This window comes from Sorex fumeus, unplaced genomic scaffold (assembly GCF_029834395.1).
Source record: "Sorex fumeus unplaced genomic scaffold, SorFum_2.1 ptg000015l, whole genome shotgun sequence".
NCBI classification, from domain to species: domain Eukaryota; kingdom Metazoa; phylum Chordata; class Mammalia; order Eulipotyphla; family Soricidae; genus Sorex; species Sorex fumeus.
Window position 1 is genome coordinate 24,314,095 of NW_026606072.1, and position 20,714 is coordinate 24,334,808.

At 35.8% G+C, this 20,714-nt stretch overlaps 1 protein-coding gene across 1 annotated transcript in view; it reads left to right on the top strand.

The window, feature by feature from the left end:
• HCN1 (hyperpolarization activated cyclic nucleotide gated potassium channel 1) overlaps window positions 1-20,714 on the top strand; it is a 391,355-nt gene that overhangs the window by 305,706 nt on the left and 64,935 nt on the right. The window contains exon 5 of the mRNA XM_056112052.1: window positions 550-696. Coding sequence (XP_055968027.1) covers window positions 550-696 — 147 coding nt within the window. The remainder of the gene's footprint in view (window positions 1-549; window positions 697-20,714) is intronic.

Here is a 20,714-nt window from a genome sequence, read left to right on the forward strand (position 1 = left end):
TTAATTACAGGGTGGATCAAGTCTCACCCTAATATTCTCCTAAATTCTAAATTGCAGCTTTCTTGACACATTCTCTTCTTTACAATGCAGATGCTTTTACTTGAATATCTATGACTTGCGAACCCCTGCCAAGCTCTCTCTAGACTCAAAATTTAATGAAGTCTGCTCTTTTGCAAAAAAGGTCTAAGATAAAGCCTTTATTTTTTAACCATCAACACTTATGAGATGCTTCTCCAAAGGATCCAGCAGCAACTGCATACTTTTTTTAGAATTAAAAACAATAACAAATACAAAATAATAACTGCAACACTTACTTTTGCAAAGCTATACCTTAAATTCATTCTGCCCATGTTTTCTCTCCATACACAGTGGTTCTTTATAAGAAAAATTTACCTAAATAAATTTTTATACTGTGCATTATTAGTACCTCATACATTGTTCCTCCCACTGAAATGATGTCTTATTTTTATTACTGAATGTTACACAATTAAATATAGCACAACAAAGTAGAGTAATGTTTTTAAATTTCCTTTTTTCCTTTTCTTACAGTATAAACAAGTAGAACAATATATGTCATTCCATAAATTACCAGCTGATATGCGCCAGAAGATTCACGATTACTATGAGCACAGATACCAAGGCAAAATTTTTGATGAGGAAAATATTCTCAGTGAACTTAACGATCCTCTAAGAGAGGTAAGCTTTAAGCCTTCAAATCCATTAAGCATTAAAACTGTTTATTTTCTCTTTGCATGGTAAGTCCATTAAGTTCTAGTTATGATTGTTCTGAAAAATCAGAGCTACACATTATTATTTTACCTTTTCCTTTATGTAAACTTTAATTTTTTAAGTATATTAGAAAAATTTTCTAAATATTATTCTCAGAGATGTTTTATTTTCTGTATTCCTTCCTAGTTGTCACTAATTCTTGTTATGGCTTCATTATTTTTTCTTATTTTAGCAGTCTGTCACTTTCTCATCACATGCATACTGAACTGTTTCTTTATCTTTTCAATAATTTCTTTCTTCCTAACTTTGTATATATGTATATATGAGAATATGTATAATGAATATATAATTTATTATATCTGTTATAGACAATAATCACTAAATCTTTTGAACTTTCTCTGAAAGTACTTTAATCATTCCCTTAAATCACTGAGATGTGAAATTTTGGTGCTTTTTGTTTCAAGCTTGCTCTTTTATGCACATTCAAAAGCCACCAAATGCTCTCACTTCATCATAGTAATATATGTCACATCTATAACTTGTTGCCTTTTCCAGTGCCACCAAATACATTTCACATAGACTATTGGCACTCTTTAGTTTGCCTCCTAGCCTTCAGTCTATTTTCTCTCTTCTATTTGAACCATCCCTGCCAAATCGATCTCTATGTATTCAAGCTGGCCACTTCTATCCCCTGAAACTTTCAGTCTTTACACTACAAATGAAATCAAACCAAACCCCAATGGGGTCATATGTATTCCAGAACTTCTATGCTCTGACCTCAGCTAAATTTCCAGCTTTCTTTTTTTCTCTGCTGTTCTTCATGTTCCAAATTGGCCTACAGCCAAACAGTGCAACTTGCTGTTTTGCAAAAATCAATTATAATTTCTCACCCTTGCATCATATGTTTTTCAGAAATGTCTTTGATCTGCTGGCAAAATCTAGTTAAAATAATATTGCTTTATTTATATCTTCTTTGATTTAGCAGACTAGTTTTAGCACTCTTTTCTGACCTCAATACACTGTCCATAAATCTTGCATGCTACTTATCCAGTTGCTATGTTGTCATTATGTTTTTCACATTTTTTTGTCTTGAAAATCCCCTTTTTAAGGGAAGACTAAGTCTATATTATAAAATCTTTTGACATAACAAGTTTATTTGGTATATCTTCAATAATTAAATATTTTATTTTAACTCATGTCTTTATTGTCCATAACCATTTTTGAATTTTCATATTCAGTAAAATTTATTGTAGTATTTTTTAAACCTTAAGGTATAAAGATGCTTAATATCAGCTATTGAATTCTTTGTCTTCTTCAATGAACCCTTAATCAATTTGAAGGTAAAATTTTTACCCTGCTCTAAATAATTCCAGTTCTTTTCAAAAAATAAAAATGTGTTCTATCCTTTGCTTTAGCATTGTATTGGATTATAAAATGTAGATCTAATTTTCATTTATAAAAAAGACAAAAGTTCAGAATAATGAAACAAGGTTGGGTTCTCAAGGGGCTAGATAGAACTTAAATAGAGTGGAACAGGTTATAGCATAGACAAAAGAAATCTAAGACAGTGTTATCCGAGTTTAGTTTCAATAAGTTCTACAACTATTCTGTTATTAAAAATTATGATCTTTCATTTTGTAAGTTGAAATCCCATCATTCAGTCTCAGTCTCTTACCTCAGCTACTGAAAGACATTCACAACTGTTTTCTGGACCTTTGATTTCAATTAGATAATGTGAATCTCATCTCACTGATATCATATTGATTGATAAGAAGCATAGTTTGACAATTTCACTCTCTCCTTAGAACTTGCCATGACCTCTATCTCTTGCAAGAAATTCTACCCATTGACGCAGCATGGGGGATCTTCTGTTGTCTACCTATAATTTCATTTCTTTCTAGTCTACTTTACTGGGAATTATCAATACTTTCTGGGTGTACAAAAGGACTGTTGATTGCCTCTTTGTGTTTCTTCATGTTAACTCTCAATTTTTGTCTGTCTGCTCAGCTTAGCTTCTGCTTTTTATTAAGCAAAATTATGCTTAATTATAAAGTAGGACCTTCTTTGTATTTGTCCCCTAACAATGCTATCTTTATTCACTATCTCATTTATTAGTTTTTTGTTTGTATATATCAAGCTATGAACTCCTAGAGGATATTATGTTTTAATATTTTGCCAATTTCTTGTGGTAAGAAGTGGTAGAACTCATTAAGTATTTAATAAGTCCATTTTTAAGGCCAAATTATAAAAGAAAATTATGGTTTCATACTTAATGAAATTATAGTAGAATAAATAAATGCATAGTTGCCACTTTAAATAGGTGAAAAGAATAAACTTCAGTTGTTCCTCTGGACCTTCAGCTTTTGCTCCTTTGGCATTAGAATCACAGAAAAGTCTAAACTCTTTATGATAGTGAATAGATATTTATTAGAAATGAAGATGATACAAGAAAAGAGGCAAGCATAGAGACAGCAAAAGTAAAAAACTTGGAACAAAAAACTTTTTTTTCTAAGGCTCAAAAAATATTACAATCAGTGAGACACATGTCTTACATATGGCCATCCCAGGTTCTATGTCCTGCACCCCATATGATCTCCCAAGTTCCACCAAGAGTGAAACCCATCACCAGGTGTAACCCAAAAACGAAACACATAGACACACATGCATGTGTACACACATGCGCATGCACGCACATACACAAACACACACACACACACACACACAACAACTTCTTTGAAAAGTTCAATAAGAATACTGATAATGATAAATATATTTCCCTATAGATTTATATTAGTATACTTCTGCTATATTAAAATTGTAGTAGATAACAAGAAACAATATTAAAGCAACATAATACAGCAATACATTTGAGTCCTCTAAGGTTATATTTTGGTTACTTTTGGTCTCTATTGTCTAGAAAGGGTATATAGAAGACACTGAATAACATGATACTTACCAAATGAGTGAAATTTTGATTCTCAGAAAAAGAAAGCAGGATCATTTGATTTTTGCTTTGTGACAAATTGTGAAAAAATAAGTTACACATTGCATACATACTACATACAATTTCTCATTGCATTTTCCAATTCTGAGTCATTATGCATGTCCATATTAGGGTATAACAAGATTTTTCATTTAAAATGTTTTATTGTCAAGAAAGTTTATTTTTGTGATATATTTAAATAATTTGAGATTCAATTGAATATTTAAGAAAATTAAATTGGTGCTGGAGAGATAACACAGCTTGCAGGGTACTTGCCTTGCACATGAAGGTACTGGGTTTGATCCCCAGCATCTTAAATGATCCCACAAGTACTGCAAGGAATAATTAATTCCTGAGTACATAACCAGAAGTAACCCCTAAGAATCACCAGGTGTGCCCTGCCCCCCCAAAAAAAAGCAAAATGAAGAAGAGAAGAAAATTAAATTCAAACTAGGTACGTAACAATAGATAGAAGCAAAGGGTAAGTCAAACCTTTGATAAAAGACTTAGATAAAATACTTAGAAAAGTACTCAAAAAATAGAAAAAATAAAAATGAATTCTTAAACAATGTTTAAAATATTGTTTTTGTAAACAAATTCATATTATGTTTATTCAGTTTATTCACAAAACTTTCCATGTGTTTAAGTATTTTTAAGGAAGAATGGCTTTTTTAAAGTAGGGAATTGTAGGATTTCATTTATAGGCTATTTGAAAGTTCTTACAAAAAATTATATACCATGCATATGCTAATTAACTTAACAGATATTTCAAAAGTTTTATGTTGTTAAATCATCTCCCTGTTTCCATTTCTGTGACAAAATAATTGATTTGTCTTCTTCATATGTTGGGAACAATATATGGAAATGGGTACATGACTCGTCCTTACTATTGAAGTCTCAATAAAAATATTACTTACTCTAAGAAACCATTCCTTAGAAGTCCATCAAAATTACGTCCTCACAGTGCTTCTCCATCACATAAGCACTTTAGGTGTATACAAATCTCTCTGTTTTGCTATAATTTGTTACTTTTTGTCTGTTATGCTATATAAATTCAGGATCCCAAGAGACAAGGACTTTTTGTTTTTATTTATATATTTTGTTAAATTTTCTTTTATTTGTGTTTTTTTTTAAATTTTTATTAGTGAAAGACCATGGGGTACAGTTGTAGACTTACAAACTTTCGTGCTTGGGTTTCAGTTATACAATGATTGGGTACCCGTCCATCCACTAGTGTCCATTCTCCACCATCAATGATCCCAGTAACCCTCTCACCCCCCCACCCCTCTCCCCACCCCGCCTCTGTGGAAGGGCATTCCCTTTTGCTCTCTCTTTCCTTTAGGGTGTTGTAGTTTACAAGAGAGGTATTGAGTAGCCATCACGTTCGGTCTATAGTCTACTTTCAGCATGCATTTCCCATCCCGAGAGTGGTGTTCCCTCTTATTTTTGTTTTGAGACTGCACCTGGTAGTTCTCATGGCTCACTCTGGCTGGCACTGAGACTCAGGTGACCATATGTGGTATCAGGGAGAGAAGCCAAGTCAGGTGCATGCAAGACAAGCACATGACCCGCTGTATAATCTCTCCAACCCAAGGTGAAGGGATTTTAATATCTGTCCTAAAACTCCACTCCCTACTTAATACATATTTGATAAATACATATAAATAAAAGTAAGTGCAAATTAGGCAAGGATCTTATATTTGTCAACTCTTTTCAAGGAACCATGGATTGTTAGAAGATGAAGAGAGCATTTGTTGTCAACTATTTTCTTGTACAAATAAGAAAATTGATGACCAGAGCTATAAACTCTGTGACCACAAAGCTTTTTTAATATCACTGTAGATTTAGATATAGGCAGTATCATTTCTAATATATAGCAAAGGGCTATCATCTTTAGAATTGCTGTCATTTTGTTTTTGATGTATGCACTATAAAGATTGGGAGTTTTATTTTACATCTGGTTGTTTCATTGTCTTTTGAACTTTCTGTAGTTTTAATCAGTGGTGTTTTATAAAGTCATTGGAAAGTGTTGTGAATGGGAGCGAGATGGGAGTATTGTAGGATGTAAAAAAATGTTCTTTCAGTCTCTATGACCCAGTATCATTTATGGCATATCATCCTCATTGACATCACTGTCATTATTGTCAAATAATATTCCATGTCTCTGAGCATATTGACAGTGGCTCATATAACAAATGTTTGTTTTCTTTTCTGAGCTAGAATAATACTCCACTTCAGTAGACAATCATAGTGGCAGATAAATTTGGGTGCTTTTTATCTTTAGGCCTGGTCATATGACCTGCTAGCAGGCTCAATTTGAATTCTTGGCCTTCTGGAAAGTGATTATAAAGCCATCTTAAAATTTTTGTCTTTGAACTAAAATACTTGGTTCAGAAAGTAAGCAAACAACTATAATTTTCTGAGAAAAATCTTTGGGTACTCAGAAAACAGTACTGAGCTGACATTTTAAATTATAGTTATTATTTGTGAAGTATGTTCATTATCTATAATCTACAGTCTTCATGTTCTAGTTGCTCACTAGTTGTGTGTAGTCAAAATTCTGAGTCTTAAATGCCATACTCCAATGATCTCGAGAACTCCCCTCTGCTTAGAGAGTTTTCCTTACTTCAGCATTCAGCCACCATATAAGAGTTTTCTCTTTTCTTCTAGCTACATGGTATTAAAATTACCATTAAGTAACTTAAATACTTATCTTGGTATTTTTGTATTAGTAATAGTCACATAGATGGATTCAATTATTTAACAAATAGTAAATGAGACTCACTGAGAGGTTATATGGCATTCTGACTAAGACAAGAGCATGGTCAATCTATTTCCATGGACCATGACTAGGACTAAGAGCATAGTGAATCTATTTCCATGGACCACACTAAGTACATTGTCACCACCTACAACATATATATATATATAACCTTGTGTTGTTTTGTAATTTGTCTTCTTTTACTTCCTTTCCTGGGCTGGAGTGATGGCACAGCAGGTATGGCATTTTCCTTGCGTGTGGCCGACCTGGGTTTGATTCCTCTGTCCCTTTGGAGAGCTCGGCAAGCTACCAAGAGTATCCTGCAACACATGGCAGAGCCTGGCAAGCTCCCCATGGTGTATTTGATATTCCAAAAACAGTACAAGTCTCACAATGGAGAAATTACTGGTGCCCATTCTAGCAAATCGGTGCACAACAGGAGGACAGTGCTACAGGAGCGTGCTGCAGTTCTTACTTCCCTCATTATTTGGTGTTGAGAATTTGGGGCCATACACAGCCATGCTCAGTACAGAAAAATTTAGCCACAGTCATTGAAAATGGATATACTTCCAAACTTTATGCCTCTTACAGCTTAATGTAAATATAAATTTAAGTAATAGTTGTATCTATACATGTGTGTCATGAGAGGGTCATACAAGGGAATACAGAGGAAATGCACAATAAGGTACATCAGTCTTATAATGCATCACAGTTCTTCTGGCATTATTTTATAATTTTTCTAATAAATCGTTTCTTCAACAGTGAGATTTTTTAAAAAGATAAGTCTCAATATCAAATTTGACGTTGCAGTGTTAGGATATGAGATGAATGACTGCCTTAGTGGATGCAGAGAGTATTTTTTTCTAAACCAAAAACTAATTATAAAAATTCAGTGAACTATACTTCACTGCTTATAGGAGCCTGTTGGAATGTGTACAGAGTAAGGAGGTCTATTTTTAACACAATCAGATTTATACTGATTCAGTTCTAGCAAAACGGCAAATTTAACAGTCAAGAAAGAGGTTAATACCCTTCTGAGCCTGTCTCCAAAGTTCAGAACTGTTCTATTTTTAAACAGTGGCATGTGAAGAGCCTTGGGCTGAAAATAGGTACAGATCATGTGTCCCAGTAGAATATAGAACGTCAGTATATTTCATTTTCACAGAACATGAATTGGACTGAGAGTATAATATTTTACTCCTATAATTGTCAAATGGCTGTTATGGGAAAAGTATATTTTTTTCGCATTCTTATTTATTGCAGATATGAATGACTTGTTTTAAAAGCACATACTTGATTTTTGAAATGCCTTCTTAAAACTGTTTTTAGTTAAGATTAAGTAAAGCAGACTAGAATTGTAATATGGTAAAGCTATATAAGGGATCTTAAAAATTACCCAATATTCATGAAGCAGGTACAATAATGAAAGAATAAGTGCAAGTATGGCTATATATACATATGTATGTATATATATACATATATATATTAAGTCTTCCTCTTTTGACCTAAAGATTTTTCCTGTAATTTCTAGTTTCTTTGGAAACTAACAGAAGAACTGTGATTTATTTATTAGTGTATTGTAGGACATTTATTCAGACATAATGAGGTTAATTATAAAATATGCTTTTAAGTCCCAAAGTGCTTGCTATATGCTAGGATAAACAAATATAAATAAAAGGGGGAGACTATAAAGAAAAGTTAAATGTTATTACTGAAAATACAATAAATGTAGGAAGTCAGATGATAGTTCCTAGAGAAAAACAAACACCATTAAAATTATTGAATGGGGCCAGAGAAATAGTACAGCAAATAAGACGTTTGCCTTGCTTGTGTCTGACCTAGGTTTAATCCCCGGCACCCCATAGGCACCCCTGAGGCTGCCAGAATTAAGACCTGAGCCAAATGTGCCTCTTCCGACCACAGACACACACAAAAAAATAATGAAGTCATGAAATTTGCTTATAAATGGATGGGCATGGGGAGTATCATGCTGAGTGAAATTAGTCAGGTGAGGGAAAGATATAGAATGACTGCATTCATTTGTGATATATAAAAATATACAGCAGAAGACTAATATCTAAGGCCAGAGAAAACAAGGGCCAGAAGGACTGGTCAGTGGTTAGAATCTACCACAAGTGTGTGTGTGGGGCAGAGGGTAGGTAAGATAGAGAAGACACCAGTATGACAATAATAGCTGGAAATGATTACACTGGAGGATAAGAACTGAGTGTTAAAAGTACGTAGACCCGCCCCCAGTCCCATCTTACAGCACACAGCAGTGAAGAAAACCGGCTGGCAGGCTCCACTACTCCCAGAGAATTCTCCGGGCCCCATACTGAGCCGATATCACTGGGAGGTCCCAGATGGGGTAGGTTGCCTTCTCCAGATGGAATCCCAGCAATCATAAGCTTCTACAAGCATGGCTCTGGTATGTGGGTACTAGGATTATTTTCTGAACCGCATGGCCACGTAAGACATTTCCTGATATGCAAAATGAACAGTGGAAAGTAAATGATCTAGTGTTTGTCCCTGAAAAACAGACTTCAATGTTGATGGGAAGATCTGAGCAAAATATAATGCCCAACTGAAATGCATCTGGACTGTAACTATGGTGCTGTGCCGCCCTGGGAGGGAAGGGTGTCTGTCCCTCTGCCTGCCCAACCCCCTTGCCGTGATGGCATGGTGGCATGCATATTTTAGAGCCTAATGAACAGCCAGGTATGAGACTGCATTGGCGAGGCACACAGGTCCTCATGGGAAGGGGGAGGGAGGTTGGAATCAGCTCTGCTCTCTGCCATGACAATGCTCCAGGTTGCCACTCTCAAACACCTTCTCTGGCTTCTGAACGACCTTGATCCCAGAGGCACACAAACCAATCTTGGAACCCAGGGACTTTTGGCAGTAATCCCTCTAGGTTTATTACTGAAATATCAGAAATCCAAATTTGTGGGGCCGCTATTGTGGCCACAAGACATCACATGCTCTTTGTAATCAGCAATAGAAAACAAATTATCTAATGATGTTTTTTTGTCAGGTCTGAATGTTTGGGAAAATTCCAAATAATAATGTTGGGTCTTTTGTCGTAATATTGAATGTGATCAATGGAGGGAGAGAGAGAGACAGAGAGACAGAGAGAGTAAAGTGGAAATCTGCCACACAGGCAGGGGGTGAGTGGGATGGGGACATACTGGGGTTCTTGGTGGTGGAAAATGTGCACTGGTGAAGGGAGGGGTGTTTGATCATTGTTTGACTGACCAAAACTTGAACTGAAAGGCTTTGTGACGGTTCTCACAGTGATTCAATAATTTTTTTAAAAAAGTAGATGAAGGAATATTCCTGATAACCTTTCAGTATTGGTATTGCAAACCATAATGCACAAAAGGAGAGAGAAGAGAGAAAGAGAGAGTGAGAGAGAGAGAGAAAAGAAAAGAAAAATGCCTGCCATAGATACAGGCTGGGAGTGGGGGTAATGGGAGGGAAATCATTGGGGACATTGGTACAGGAAAATGTACACTGGTGGAGGGATGGGTGTGAAACACTGTATGACTGAAACTAATCATGAAGAGCTTTGGAAGCATCTCACAGTGATTCAATAAATAAATAAATAAATAAATTACTTAAATAGTTGAGTAAAGAATATTCCCACAGTGGTTGGAAGTGGAAGGTTTCAGAAAGACTTTTCACTAACTTTCAGAGCAAATGTGGCATTTGAATAGAGAAGTAGAATTCATGTGATGTTTCAGGTAAGTAAAAAGTTTAATGGAAATAGACTATTGTCTTTTCATAATTCAGTTCTATTTCAGCTCTCTTTTGGGATAAAAGAGAAAATAAATTAGAGAATACAAAACTTATATTTTATTATTAATTTTTAGGCCACAACCAGCTGCTCTTAGTACTTACTAAACTCAGTTCCCAGGGATCACTCCTGGCAATACTTAGGAGACTATGTGTGGTTTTAGGGTCAGCTGTGTGCAAGGCAAGTATCTTAACCCCCGAACTATATGTCTTTTGTCCAGAACATAAATTTTTGTATCCAATTAAGGTGCATTTTTTTTTTGCCATTTGGGTCACACCTGGCGATGCACAGGGGTTTCTCCTGACTCATGCACTCAGGAATTACTCCTGGTGGTGCTCGGGGGACCATGTGGGATGCTGGAAATCGAACGCGGGTTGGCCATGTGTAAGGCAAATGCCCTATCTGCTGTGTTATCACTCTAGCCCCTTAAGTTGCATTTTTAAACATATTCTACTATCACTGAAATAATTTTTCATTGTTATGATTATCACTGTTTTTTTCTCTGTAGAAATAGTATTTACCCTCTATGTTTGTAACAACAAAGGTTTTTTTATATAATGTTCTAGAAAGGAACTAAATAATAAAATTTAAACTAAAATGATTAAGGATATTAGAAATATAACTCTGTGAGATACCGTACAAAGCTGTCATGTTTGAGTTTCAGTCATACAATGATCTAATACCCATCCCTCCAACAGTGCACATTCTCCACCACCAGTGTCCCCAGTATACCTCTTCCCCTTTCCAACCTTCACCCTGCCTCTATGGCAGACAATTTCCCCCAACTCTCTCTCTACTTTTGGGCATTATGGTTTACAATATAGATACTTAGGAACTATCACACTTGGTCCTTTATCTACTTTCAGCACATATCTCCCATCACGAACTGTCCCTCCAACTGTCACTTAGTAATCCCTTCTTTATTCCAGCTGCTTTCTCTCCCAACTCCTGAGACAGGATTCTAACTATGAAACACAACTCAGCTATAACTCTGATTATTTTTAACAAGGCGATAGAATCAGTATCACAATTTAAGTAATTAAACTTATAAAATGAGCTTTGCTTTTTTTAAAAATTAAAAACTTAGATTTTTCAGTTGGGCTTTACACTGAAATAATTAATTTACTCTAAATCCAATATATAATATAATATTCTAGAATTTTAATTAAAACTGCTAAGGGACTATTTGCTTCTTTATAAGCTTACGTAAGCCACTGTTCACTCTTGAAAATATCTCTAAAACTGAAATGTAGAGCTCAACAGTTCTTAATTATATAAATTATGGATATTTCTTATTTACTAATTTATTTGGAAAGTTTCCTCAGTTGACTGTAAAATAAGATCTTGTATCACATAAATATACTGATAATTGTTATTATATAGTGATTGGTGGTGGTGATGGTGATGAGGATGATATTGATATCTTAGTACTGGGTTGTTGGGAACCACATAACATAAATATAGTTTTTTAAAATATTATTATACCATAAATCATTTATTACAGTTATGTTCACGTATGTTTAGATCAAAAGGCATATAAATTGGAAACTGACAGTCACAAGAAATAGCATTGGACACTTGAGCCCTGAGATTTATACAGAGTGCATTACATGCATTATATATAGAGAGAGATTTTGAAAGTAAAATATTAAGATATCTAAAAATAAGTAAATACTAAGAATTCCATACAATTGATATTTTAAAGAGAATTATTCGGGTTATTCAAATGAGAATGAAGACACGAGATATCAGAACCTATGGGATGCAGCTAAAGCCATATTAAGGGGAAAATTTATAGATCTGCAAGCATTTCTCAGGAAGGAAGAAAGGGCCCACAGAAACAACTTGACATCACAGCTAAAGAGCTTAGAGAAGGATCAACAAAAGGAGCCCAAATCAGGCAGAAGGAAAGAGATCATAAAACTTAGAGCAGAAATCAACAACATTGGAACCAAAAAAACAATCCGAAAGATCAATGAAACCAAGAGCTGGTTCTTCAAGAAAATAAACAAGATAGATAAAACACTAGCAAGATTCAAAAAGAAAGAGAGAGAGAACCCTAATAAACTGAACCAGAAATGGGAAGGGAAATATCACAACAGAAACCAAAGAAATTCAAAAGATCATCAGAGATTACTTTGAAAGTCTATATGCCACGAAACAAGAGAACCTGGAAGAAATGGATGAATTCCTGGATTCCTATAATCTCCCAAGGCTTAATCAAGAGTATCTAGAGTACATGAATAAACCTATTAACATCAAGGAAATTGAAACTGTAATCAAAAGTCTTCCCCAAAACAAAAGCCCAGGTCCAGATAGAGTCACCAATGAATTTTTCCAAATATTTAAAGAGGACTAATAGGCTGTTCTTCTCAAGCTTTTTCAGGAAACTGAAGAAACAAAAACTCTCCCAGTTTTTATGAAGCCCATATCTCTCTAATACCAAAAAGAAACAAAGACCACAAGAAAAGAAAACTGTAGGCCAATATCCCTGATGAACACAGATGTGAAGATTCTCAAGAAAATACTAGCAAATAGAATTCAACTACTCATCAAAAAGATTATACACCATGACCAAGTGGGATTCATCCTGTGGATGCAAGGATGGTTTAACACTCGTAAATGAATCAGCATAATCCATAATATCAACAAAAGAAAAGATAAAATCATATGATCATATCAAGAGATGCAGAGAAAGCATTTGACAAGATCCAGCACCCATTTATGATGAAAACCCTCTGCAAAATGGGGATAGAGGGCACTTTCCTCAATATAGTTAAAGCCATCTACCACAAGCCTATGGCAAGCATCTTCCTTAGTGAGGAAAAACTAAGAGTCTTCCCTCTAAGATCAGTAATGAGGCAAGGATACCCACTCTCTCCACTGCTGTTCAATATAGTACTCGAAGTACTTGCAATAGCGGTCAGGAAAGAAAAAGATATAAAGGGCTTTCAGTAGGAAAGGAAGTAATCAAGTAATCAAGCTCTCACTATTCGCAAATGATATACTATATTAGAGAACCCTAAAACCTCTACCAAGAAATTCCTAGAAACAGTAGACTTGTATAGTAAAGTTGCAGGCTATAAAATCAATACCCAAAAGTCCATGGCTTTCCTATACACAAATAGTGAAAGAGAGAAAGTGACATGAAAAAAACAATCATGTTCACAATTGTGGCCCAGAAAATCAAGTACCTAGGAATCAGCTTAAATAAGTATGTAAAAGACCTGTACAAAGAAAACTACAAAATGATACTTCGGAAATAAAAGAGGACAAAAGAAAATGGAAAGATATCCCCTGCTCAATGATAGGGAGAATTAACATTGTAAAAATGTTAATTTTTATCTTCATCTGTAATACTCCCCAAAGTAAGTAATACTCCCCAAAGTATTGTACAAATTCAAATTATACCTACAATGATACCCATGACATTTTTCAAAGAAATGGAGCAAACACTCCTGAAATTCATATGGAACAATAAGCACCTACCAATAGCTAAAGCAGTTCTAGGGAAAAAGTAAATGGGAGGAATCAACCTCTCCAAGTTCAAACTCTACTACAAAGCAGTAATAATTAAAATTCATGGTACTGGAACAAAGGCAGAGCTACAGACCAATGGAACAGGGTTAAATATACTAACAACTCCCCACAAACATATGATCATCTAATCTTTGATAAGGGAGCAAAAAATGTGAAGTGGAGCAAGGAAACCCTCTTTAACAAATTGTGCTCGCAAAACTGGACAGCTACATGCAAAAAAAATGGGCTCAGATCTCTGCCTAGCACCAAGTACAAAAGTAAGATCAAAATGGATTAAAGACCTCAACATCAGACTGGAATCCATAAGGTACATTGAAGACAAAGTTGGCAAAACCCTCCATAACACTGAAGCTAATGGTGTCTTCAAAGATGTCATGCCACTGGCCAAGCAAGTGAAAACAGAGATAGACAAATAGACTTCCTTAAACTAAGAAGCTTTTCACCAAAAAAGAAACAGTGACCAAAATACAAAGACAGACTACAGAATGGGAAAGGATATTTGCCCAATACCCATCTGACAAGGGGTTGATATTGAGGATATACAAAGTACTGGTACAACTCCACAAGAAGAAAACATCTTACCCCATCAAAATATGGGAAACAAAATGAACAGAAACTTTCTCAAAGAAGAAATCTGAATGGTAAAAAGGCACATGAGAAAATGCTCTACATTATAAATCATCAGGGAGATGCAGATAAAAACCACAATGAGATATCATCTCACACCACAGAGACTGGCCCACATCCAAAAGAACAAAAGCAACTGGTGTTGGCACAGATGTGTCAAGAAAGGGAACCTCCTTCACTGCTTGTGGGAATGCCTACTGGTTCAGCCCCTTTGGAAAACAGTATGGATGATTCTCAAAAAATTAGAAATGAACTCCCATTTGACCCAGCAATACCACTCCTGGGAATATATCCCAGAGAGGCAAAAAAGTATAGTTGGAGTGACATCTGCACTTGTTTGTTCATTGAAGCAATCTTTACAGTAGCTAGAATCTAAGAAATACCTGAGTACCCGAGAACAGATGATTGGTTAAAGAAACTTTGGTACATCTACACAAAGGAGTGCTATGTAGCTGTTACAAAAGATGAAGTCATGAAATTTACGTACAAGTGGTACTACATGGAAAGTATCATGCTAAGCCAAATGAGTAGGAAATAGAGGAATAGACATAGAAATATTGCATTCATCTGGGAATCATAAAGTAACAAAATAGGAGACTAACATCCAAGAATAGCCGAGATAAATACCAGAAGGTTTACTCCAGGGATTTCCACTTTGCTCTCTTTCCACTTTGATCAGATTCAGTATTACAACAGAAGACCCCACCATTATTATTTGGAATTTTCCCCAACAATCTGACCCGCCAAAAAGACATAATTAGATCATTTGTTTTATATTTCTGATTATGAAGAGCATGTGATTATGGCTGTGCAATTTTGGATTTCTGATATTTTAGTAATAAGTCTGGAGGGATTTCTGCCAAAATCTGCTAGGTTCCAAGATTGGTTTGTGTGCCTCTGAGATCATGGCAGTACAGGAGCTGGAAGAGCCATTCATGGGCAACAACTCAGGGCCTCGTCAGGGCAGGGGAGAAGGGCCGGTTCCAACCCCCCCCCCCTCCCATCCCATGAGGCCCTGCCTGCCTCATCACTGCAATCTCATACCTGACTGTCTAATAAGCTCTGAAAGATGGCAGCCACAGTACTGCTGTCGGGAGCGGGGAGGGGGAGGAGGAGGAAGTTGGGTTTTTTTGAAAGATAAACCAAATGAAAAAAACTTCTGTCTAAATTAATATGAGATAGTGAAAGCCAGAAAGGCTTAATTCAGTCCATTTCTAAATGAAAAAGGTAATTTAACTAGACATTAGAGATGACATTGATACATTCCTACAAATACCAAACCTGTCAAGATTAAAAAATTGGGGAAAAAGAAGATATGAGCAGATCAATCTGTCTTTTTAAATGTATTGCTCGCCAGAACTAATACATTGTTGGAAGTGAGGGTTGCATTGCACATCTCTGAAGAACAACAGCTAGATCACTGGAAGGTACAGGAGAGACTGAGGAAGAGAAAACTCCATCTTTCCTGTCATTTTTTTTACCAGTCAAGATAGCTAAATTTCTTTGTTAGGAATGTCACAACAAATATTACAGATTTGTCCCGCTTTATACAACAGAAATTCATCTTTTAGTCTTCTGGGAGCTGGAAGACCAAGGGCAAGGGAACATCACCAGGTTTGACTTCTGAGGTTTGTTTTGCAAATGGCAGCTTCTCCCTTTCTTCACTGAGTTCTTCCTCTGCACACATCCCTGGAGCCTTTTTGTGTACCCCAATTTTTGCTTCTTATAAGACAGCAATCCCATTCTATTTTCATTTTAATTTAATCACCTCCTAAAGTTCCCATCTCTAAATAGTTACATCTAATGTATTGGGATGTGAGTCTGAAATATTGGAACTGAGTTGAAGAGCATAATCCAGTCCTTAACACCTGCCAACACATGGAGTGTTTCTTAGAAATCTAACTAGAGTGACATATAAGTGTGTCTTTAATATATCTTAAAGATGGTAGACTCCTACCCACTCACTCCATTTCCTTATGTCTTTTGTTTCACTCTCTATTTGCTTAACCCTGTTGTAATATTACTTTTCAATTCAGCACAATTCTAGATAGATTTTTACTTGACTTAACAGTTTAGATCAATTTGGCTTTCTACATCAAGTAGGTATGATTCGTGTTCTGCAGGTAACACATCCTACTTACAACATGCAATTTTTCCAAAGCTTATGAAAATAATTTTAGAATTTTCACTTGAAATGACAGAGTAGGGCAATGAACACTCTAATGAGTACTTTTTTTTCATTGTGCAGTTCTATATTTAGGATTTTTTAATTAACACTAAGAATATTTTATACCTGCCTCCCTTAAAGGTAATAAAGCTCTATGCATGAGGAAGGTAGGGTAGTGGGATTATGAATTACTAAATTAGTTTTAAAGAAATGTTTTGTGTTGTCAAGTTTAAACATGAACTAACCCTAAAACAAATTAGAACATATGAGTATGATGACTACAGAAAATATTGAAACTTGTAATTTATAAATCTCAAAATTCAGCTTATATCTTTTATAAACAGGCTGATTCCATTCAAGATATTTGTATATGAAAAATATTTTAAGCTGATTACCTCTTAACTGATAAACAGTGAATCTGTAAGTTAATATGTATTAGGTTTCAATACATTTAATGGTGTAAAGTTGCCAAAGCTCATGAATAGTTAAGAGGCCATTACAGATCACCTATCTATCCATCTATCGTTCTGGTAAATCTAAGCACTTAATACTAAATGGGCTGCACAAAATGGTTCAAAAGGAAATAAGGACTGCTTCTTCACTTTCATTTTGTTTGTTTAGGGTCACATCTGGCTGTATTCTGGAATTATTTCTGGTTCTATGCTCAAGGATTATTCCTGGTGGGCTTGGGGACCATATGCTATGCCAGGAATCAAAGCCCAGCCAGCTGCATGTAAGGCTAAAAACCCTAACCCCATAACCACTGTACTGTATCTCAGGCCTCAAGAATGACTTTATCAAAATGCAAACTACTTTAGGTGTTAAAGGTGGATGTGAAGAAACAAATATTGCATGTATATTATAGTTAAAAACTAGGTTAATATAAATTAGAAAATATTTTATATAAATTCTATAGCACTGCACTGCAATGTCCTCCCATTGTCCTCCAATTTGCTTGAGCGGTCCCAGTAACCTCTCTATTGTGAGACTTGTTAATGCATTTGGCAAATCGAATACATCATGGGTAGCTTGCCAGGCTTTGCTGTGCAGGCGAAAGGCCCTCAGTAGCTTGCGGGGCTCTTCGAGAGGGGTGGAGGAATCGAACCTTGGGTCAGCCAGCTCAGCTGCATGCAAGGCAAAGGACCTACCCACTGTGGTATCACTCCAGGCCCTATATAAATACATTTTATATAAATGCATTAAATTACTTTCACTTGGGGATGGGAGATATCTCAAAATGCTGGAGCTCCTATCTGACCGAATTAAAACTTCAAGTTTCTTCTCCAGAACTACATGCCCTCCTGCACACTCCCAAGCATGGCCTAGGTAGCCCCAGGCACTTCTATGTCACAGAACCATGTGGCTTGTATACCAGCTGACTAGTGCAGGGAAAATAAATTAAAATTCTTGAGTAATGAGAGATACACAAAATGATTAATCTCAAAGGTTTAAAATACACTAATTTTCTTTTAAAATATCAAAGATTAAAAAATAAAAATAAAATAAAATATCAAAGATTTTTTAAAAACAAAAATTCTTGAACAATGAGAGATCCACAAAATATCAATCTCAAAGATTTTATCAATACTATTTATTTGACAAATTGACAATACTTGAATCAATATTAATCATCAGTCTTCTTTTATCAACTCTAACTTCCCTATGAGAAATATTAAGGAGGATATCAAAGCAAATATTAAGGTATGGCGCTTGCTTTGCATGCAGCTGACTTGGGAAGTGATCCTTGATCCAGGAGTAAGCCCTGAATGCCACAACACGTGGCCCAAAAACAAAAGGAAAGAAAAAAATAAAAATAAGGATCTCTTACCTTTGTAGTTTATTGCATATTTTTGACATTCAGATTATCCAAGAATTGCAATTAAAAACTGCCTTAAAAAGAAAACAGATCACTCCAACTACAGGAGTAATCCTTCATAATTTTTTTAAATTGGGTTTTTTGTTTTTGTGGTTTGGTTTTGTTGGTTTGGTTGGTTTTTAGGCCATATTCGACTCTTGACACTATGCTCAAGAATCACTTCTGGCAGTGCTTAGGGGACAATATGCAGTATTGGGGATTAATCCAGAGCCAGCCATGTATAAGCCAAGTGCCTTGCCCCTACATTATACATCCAGCCCAGAATTATTCATTATTGGTATCCAGAAAATAAGAGAAGAGTTTTAAATTTATGAAACTGAAGCAGGTACACAGTTTACTATTCAGTGTTTGGATAAGTTTTCAAACATTATCATCTATATAAACTTATTTTCTTATGCGTGCATTCAACCATCTTGCAATTTAGCAGACACATTACAAGATAAATACATCCACTTAGGAATGCTGAAATAAAATTATAATTGCCCCTGAGTAGTTTCTTTAAAAGGTAGAATCTTTATGTAATTACAAGAGTCTTCCAAATGTATTATATCTGTAGATTGGTTTATATCATAAGAAATGTGTTTCTTTTAGAATTTTATTGATGATTCTCTGATCTTATAATTTACTACATTTGTTATTTATATCATTTTCTTCTTAACTCATCTCCACTTTTAATAACCAATCTCCAACTCAACTGATGCTTATTAAATTCAATCCAACATTATTTAACCAGTACCTTAGTTATGGACTGGAGAGATAGCGCAGCGCAACGGAACAGGGTTGAATATACTAACATCTCCCCCCCCCCCCCCAAGCATATGATTATCTAACCTTTGATAAGGGGGCAAGACAAGTGAAGTGGAGTAAGGAAAGTCTCTTTAACAAATTGTCCTGGCAAAACTGGACAGCTAAATGCAAAAAAAGTGGGCCCAGATCTCTGCCTAACTCCATGAACAAAAGTAAGATCAAAATGGATTAAAGACCTCAACATCAGACCGGAATCCATAAGGTACATTGAAGAAAAAGTTGGCAAAATCCTCCATGACATTGAAGCTAATGGCATCTTCAAAGATGTCACACCACTGGCCAAGCAAATGGGACTATCTTAAACTAAGAAGATACTGCACCTCAAAAGAAACAGTGACCAAAATACAAAGACAGTCTACAGAATGGGAAAGGATATTCGCCGAATACACATCCGACAAGTGGTTGATATCAAGAATATACAAAGAACTGGTTGAACTCCAAAAGAAGAAAACATCTGACCCTATCAAAAAATGGTATAATGAAATGAATAGAAACTTTCTCAAAGAAGAAATCCGAATGGCTAAAAGGCACACGAGAAAATGCTCCACATCATTAATCATCAGGGAGATGCAGATTAAAACCACAATGAGATATCATTTCACACCACAGAGACTGGCCCATATCCACAAGAATAAAAGCAACTGGTGCTGGCGCGGATGTGGCGAGAAAGGTACCCTCCTTCACTGCTGGTGGGAATGCCGACTGGTTCAGCCCTTTTGGAAAGCAGTATGGACGATTCTCAAAAAATTAGAAAGTGAGCTCCCATTTGACCCAGCAATACCACTCCTGGGAATATATCCCAGAGAGGCAAAAAAGTATAGTCGAAGTGACATCTGCAATTATTTGTTTATTGCAGCACTCTTTACAATAGTCAGAATCTGGAAAAATCCGGAGTGCCCGAAAACAAACTTTGGTATATTTACACAATGGAGTATTATGTAGATGTTAGAAAAGATCAAGTCATGAAATTTACATACAAGTGGTACTACATGGAAAGTATCATGTTAAGCAAAATGAGTCAGAAAGAGAGGGATAGACATAGAAAGATTGCATTCATCTAGGGAACATAATGTAACAAAATAGTAGACTAACACCCAAGATTGGCCAGATTAGGACCAGGAATTTTGCTCCATGGCTTAGAGGCCAGCCACGCATGCTAGGGGAAAAGGGAGCTCAAATAGAGAAGGAAGCACCAAATAAAGGGTCTTGGGAGGATCCTCCCAGGATGGGAGAAATATGCTGAAAGTAGCCTATAGACCAAACATGATTGCCACTCAATGCCTCTTTTTCAAACCACAACACCCAAAAGGAGAGAGAGAACAAAAGGGAATGCCCTGCCACAGAGGCAGGGTGGGATGGGGGGGATGCGGTGTGGGAGGGATACTGGGATCCGTGGTGGTGGGAAATGGGCACTGGTGGAGGGATGGG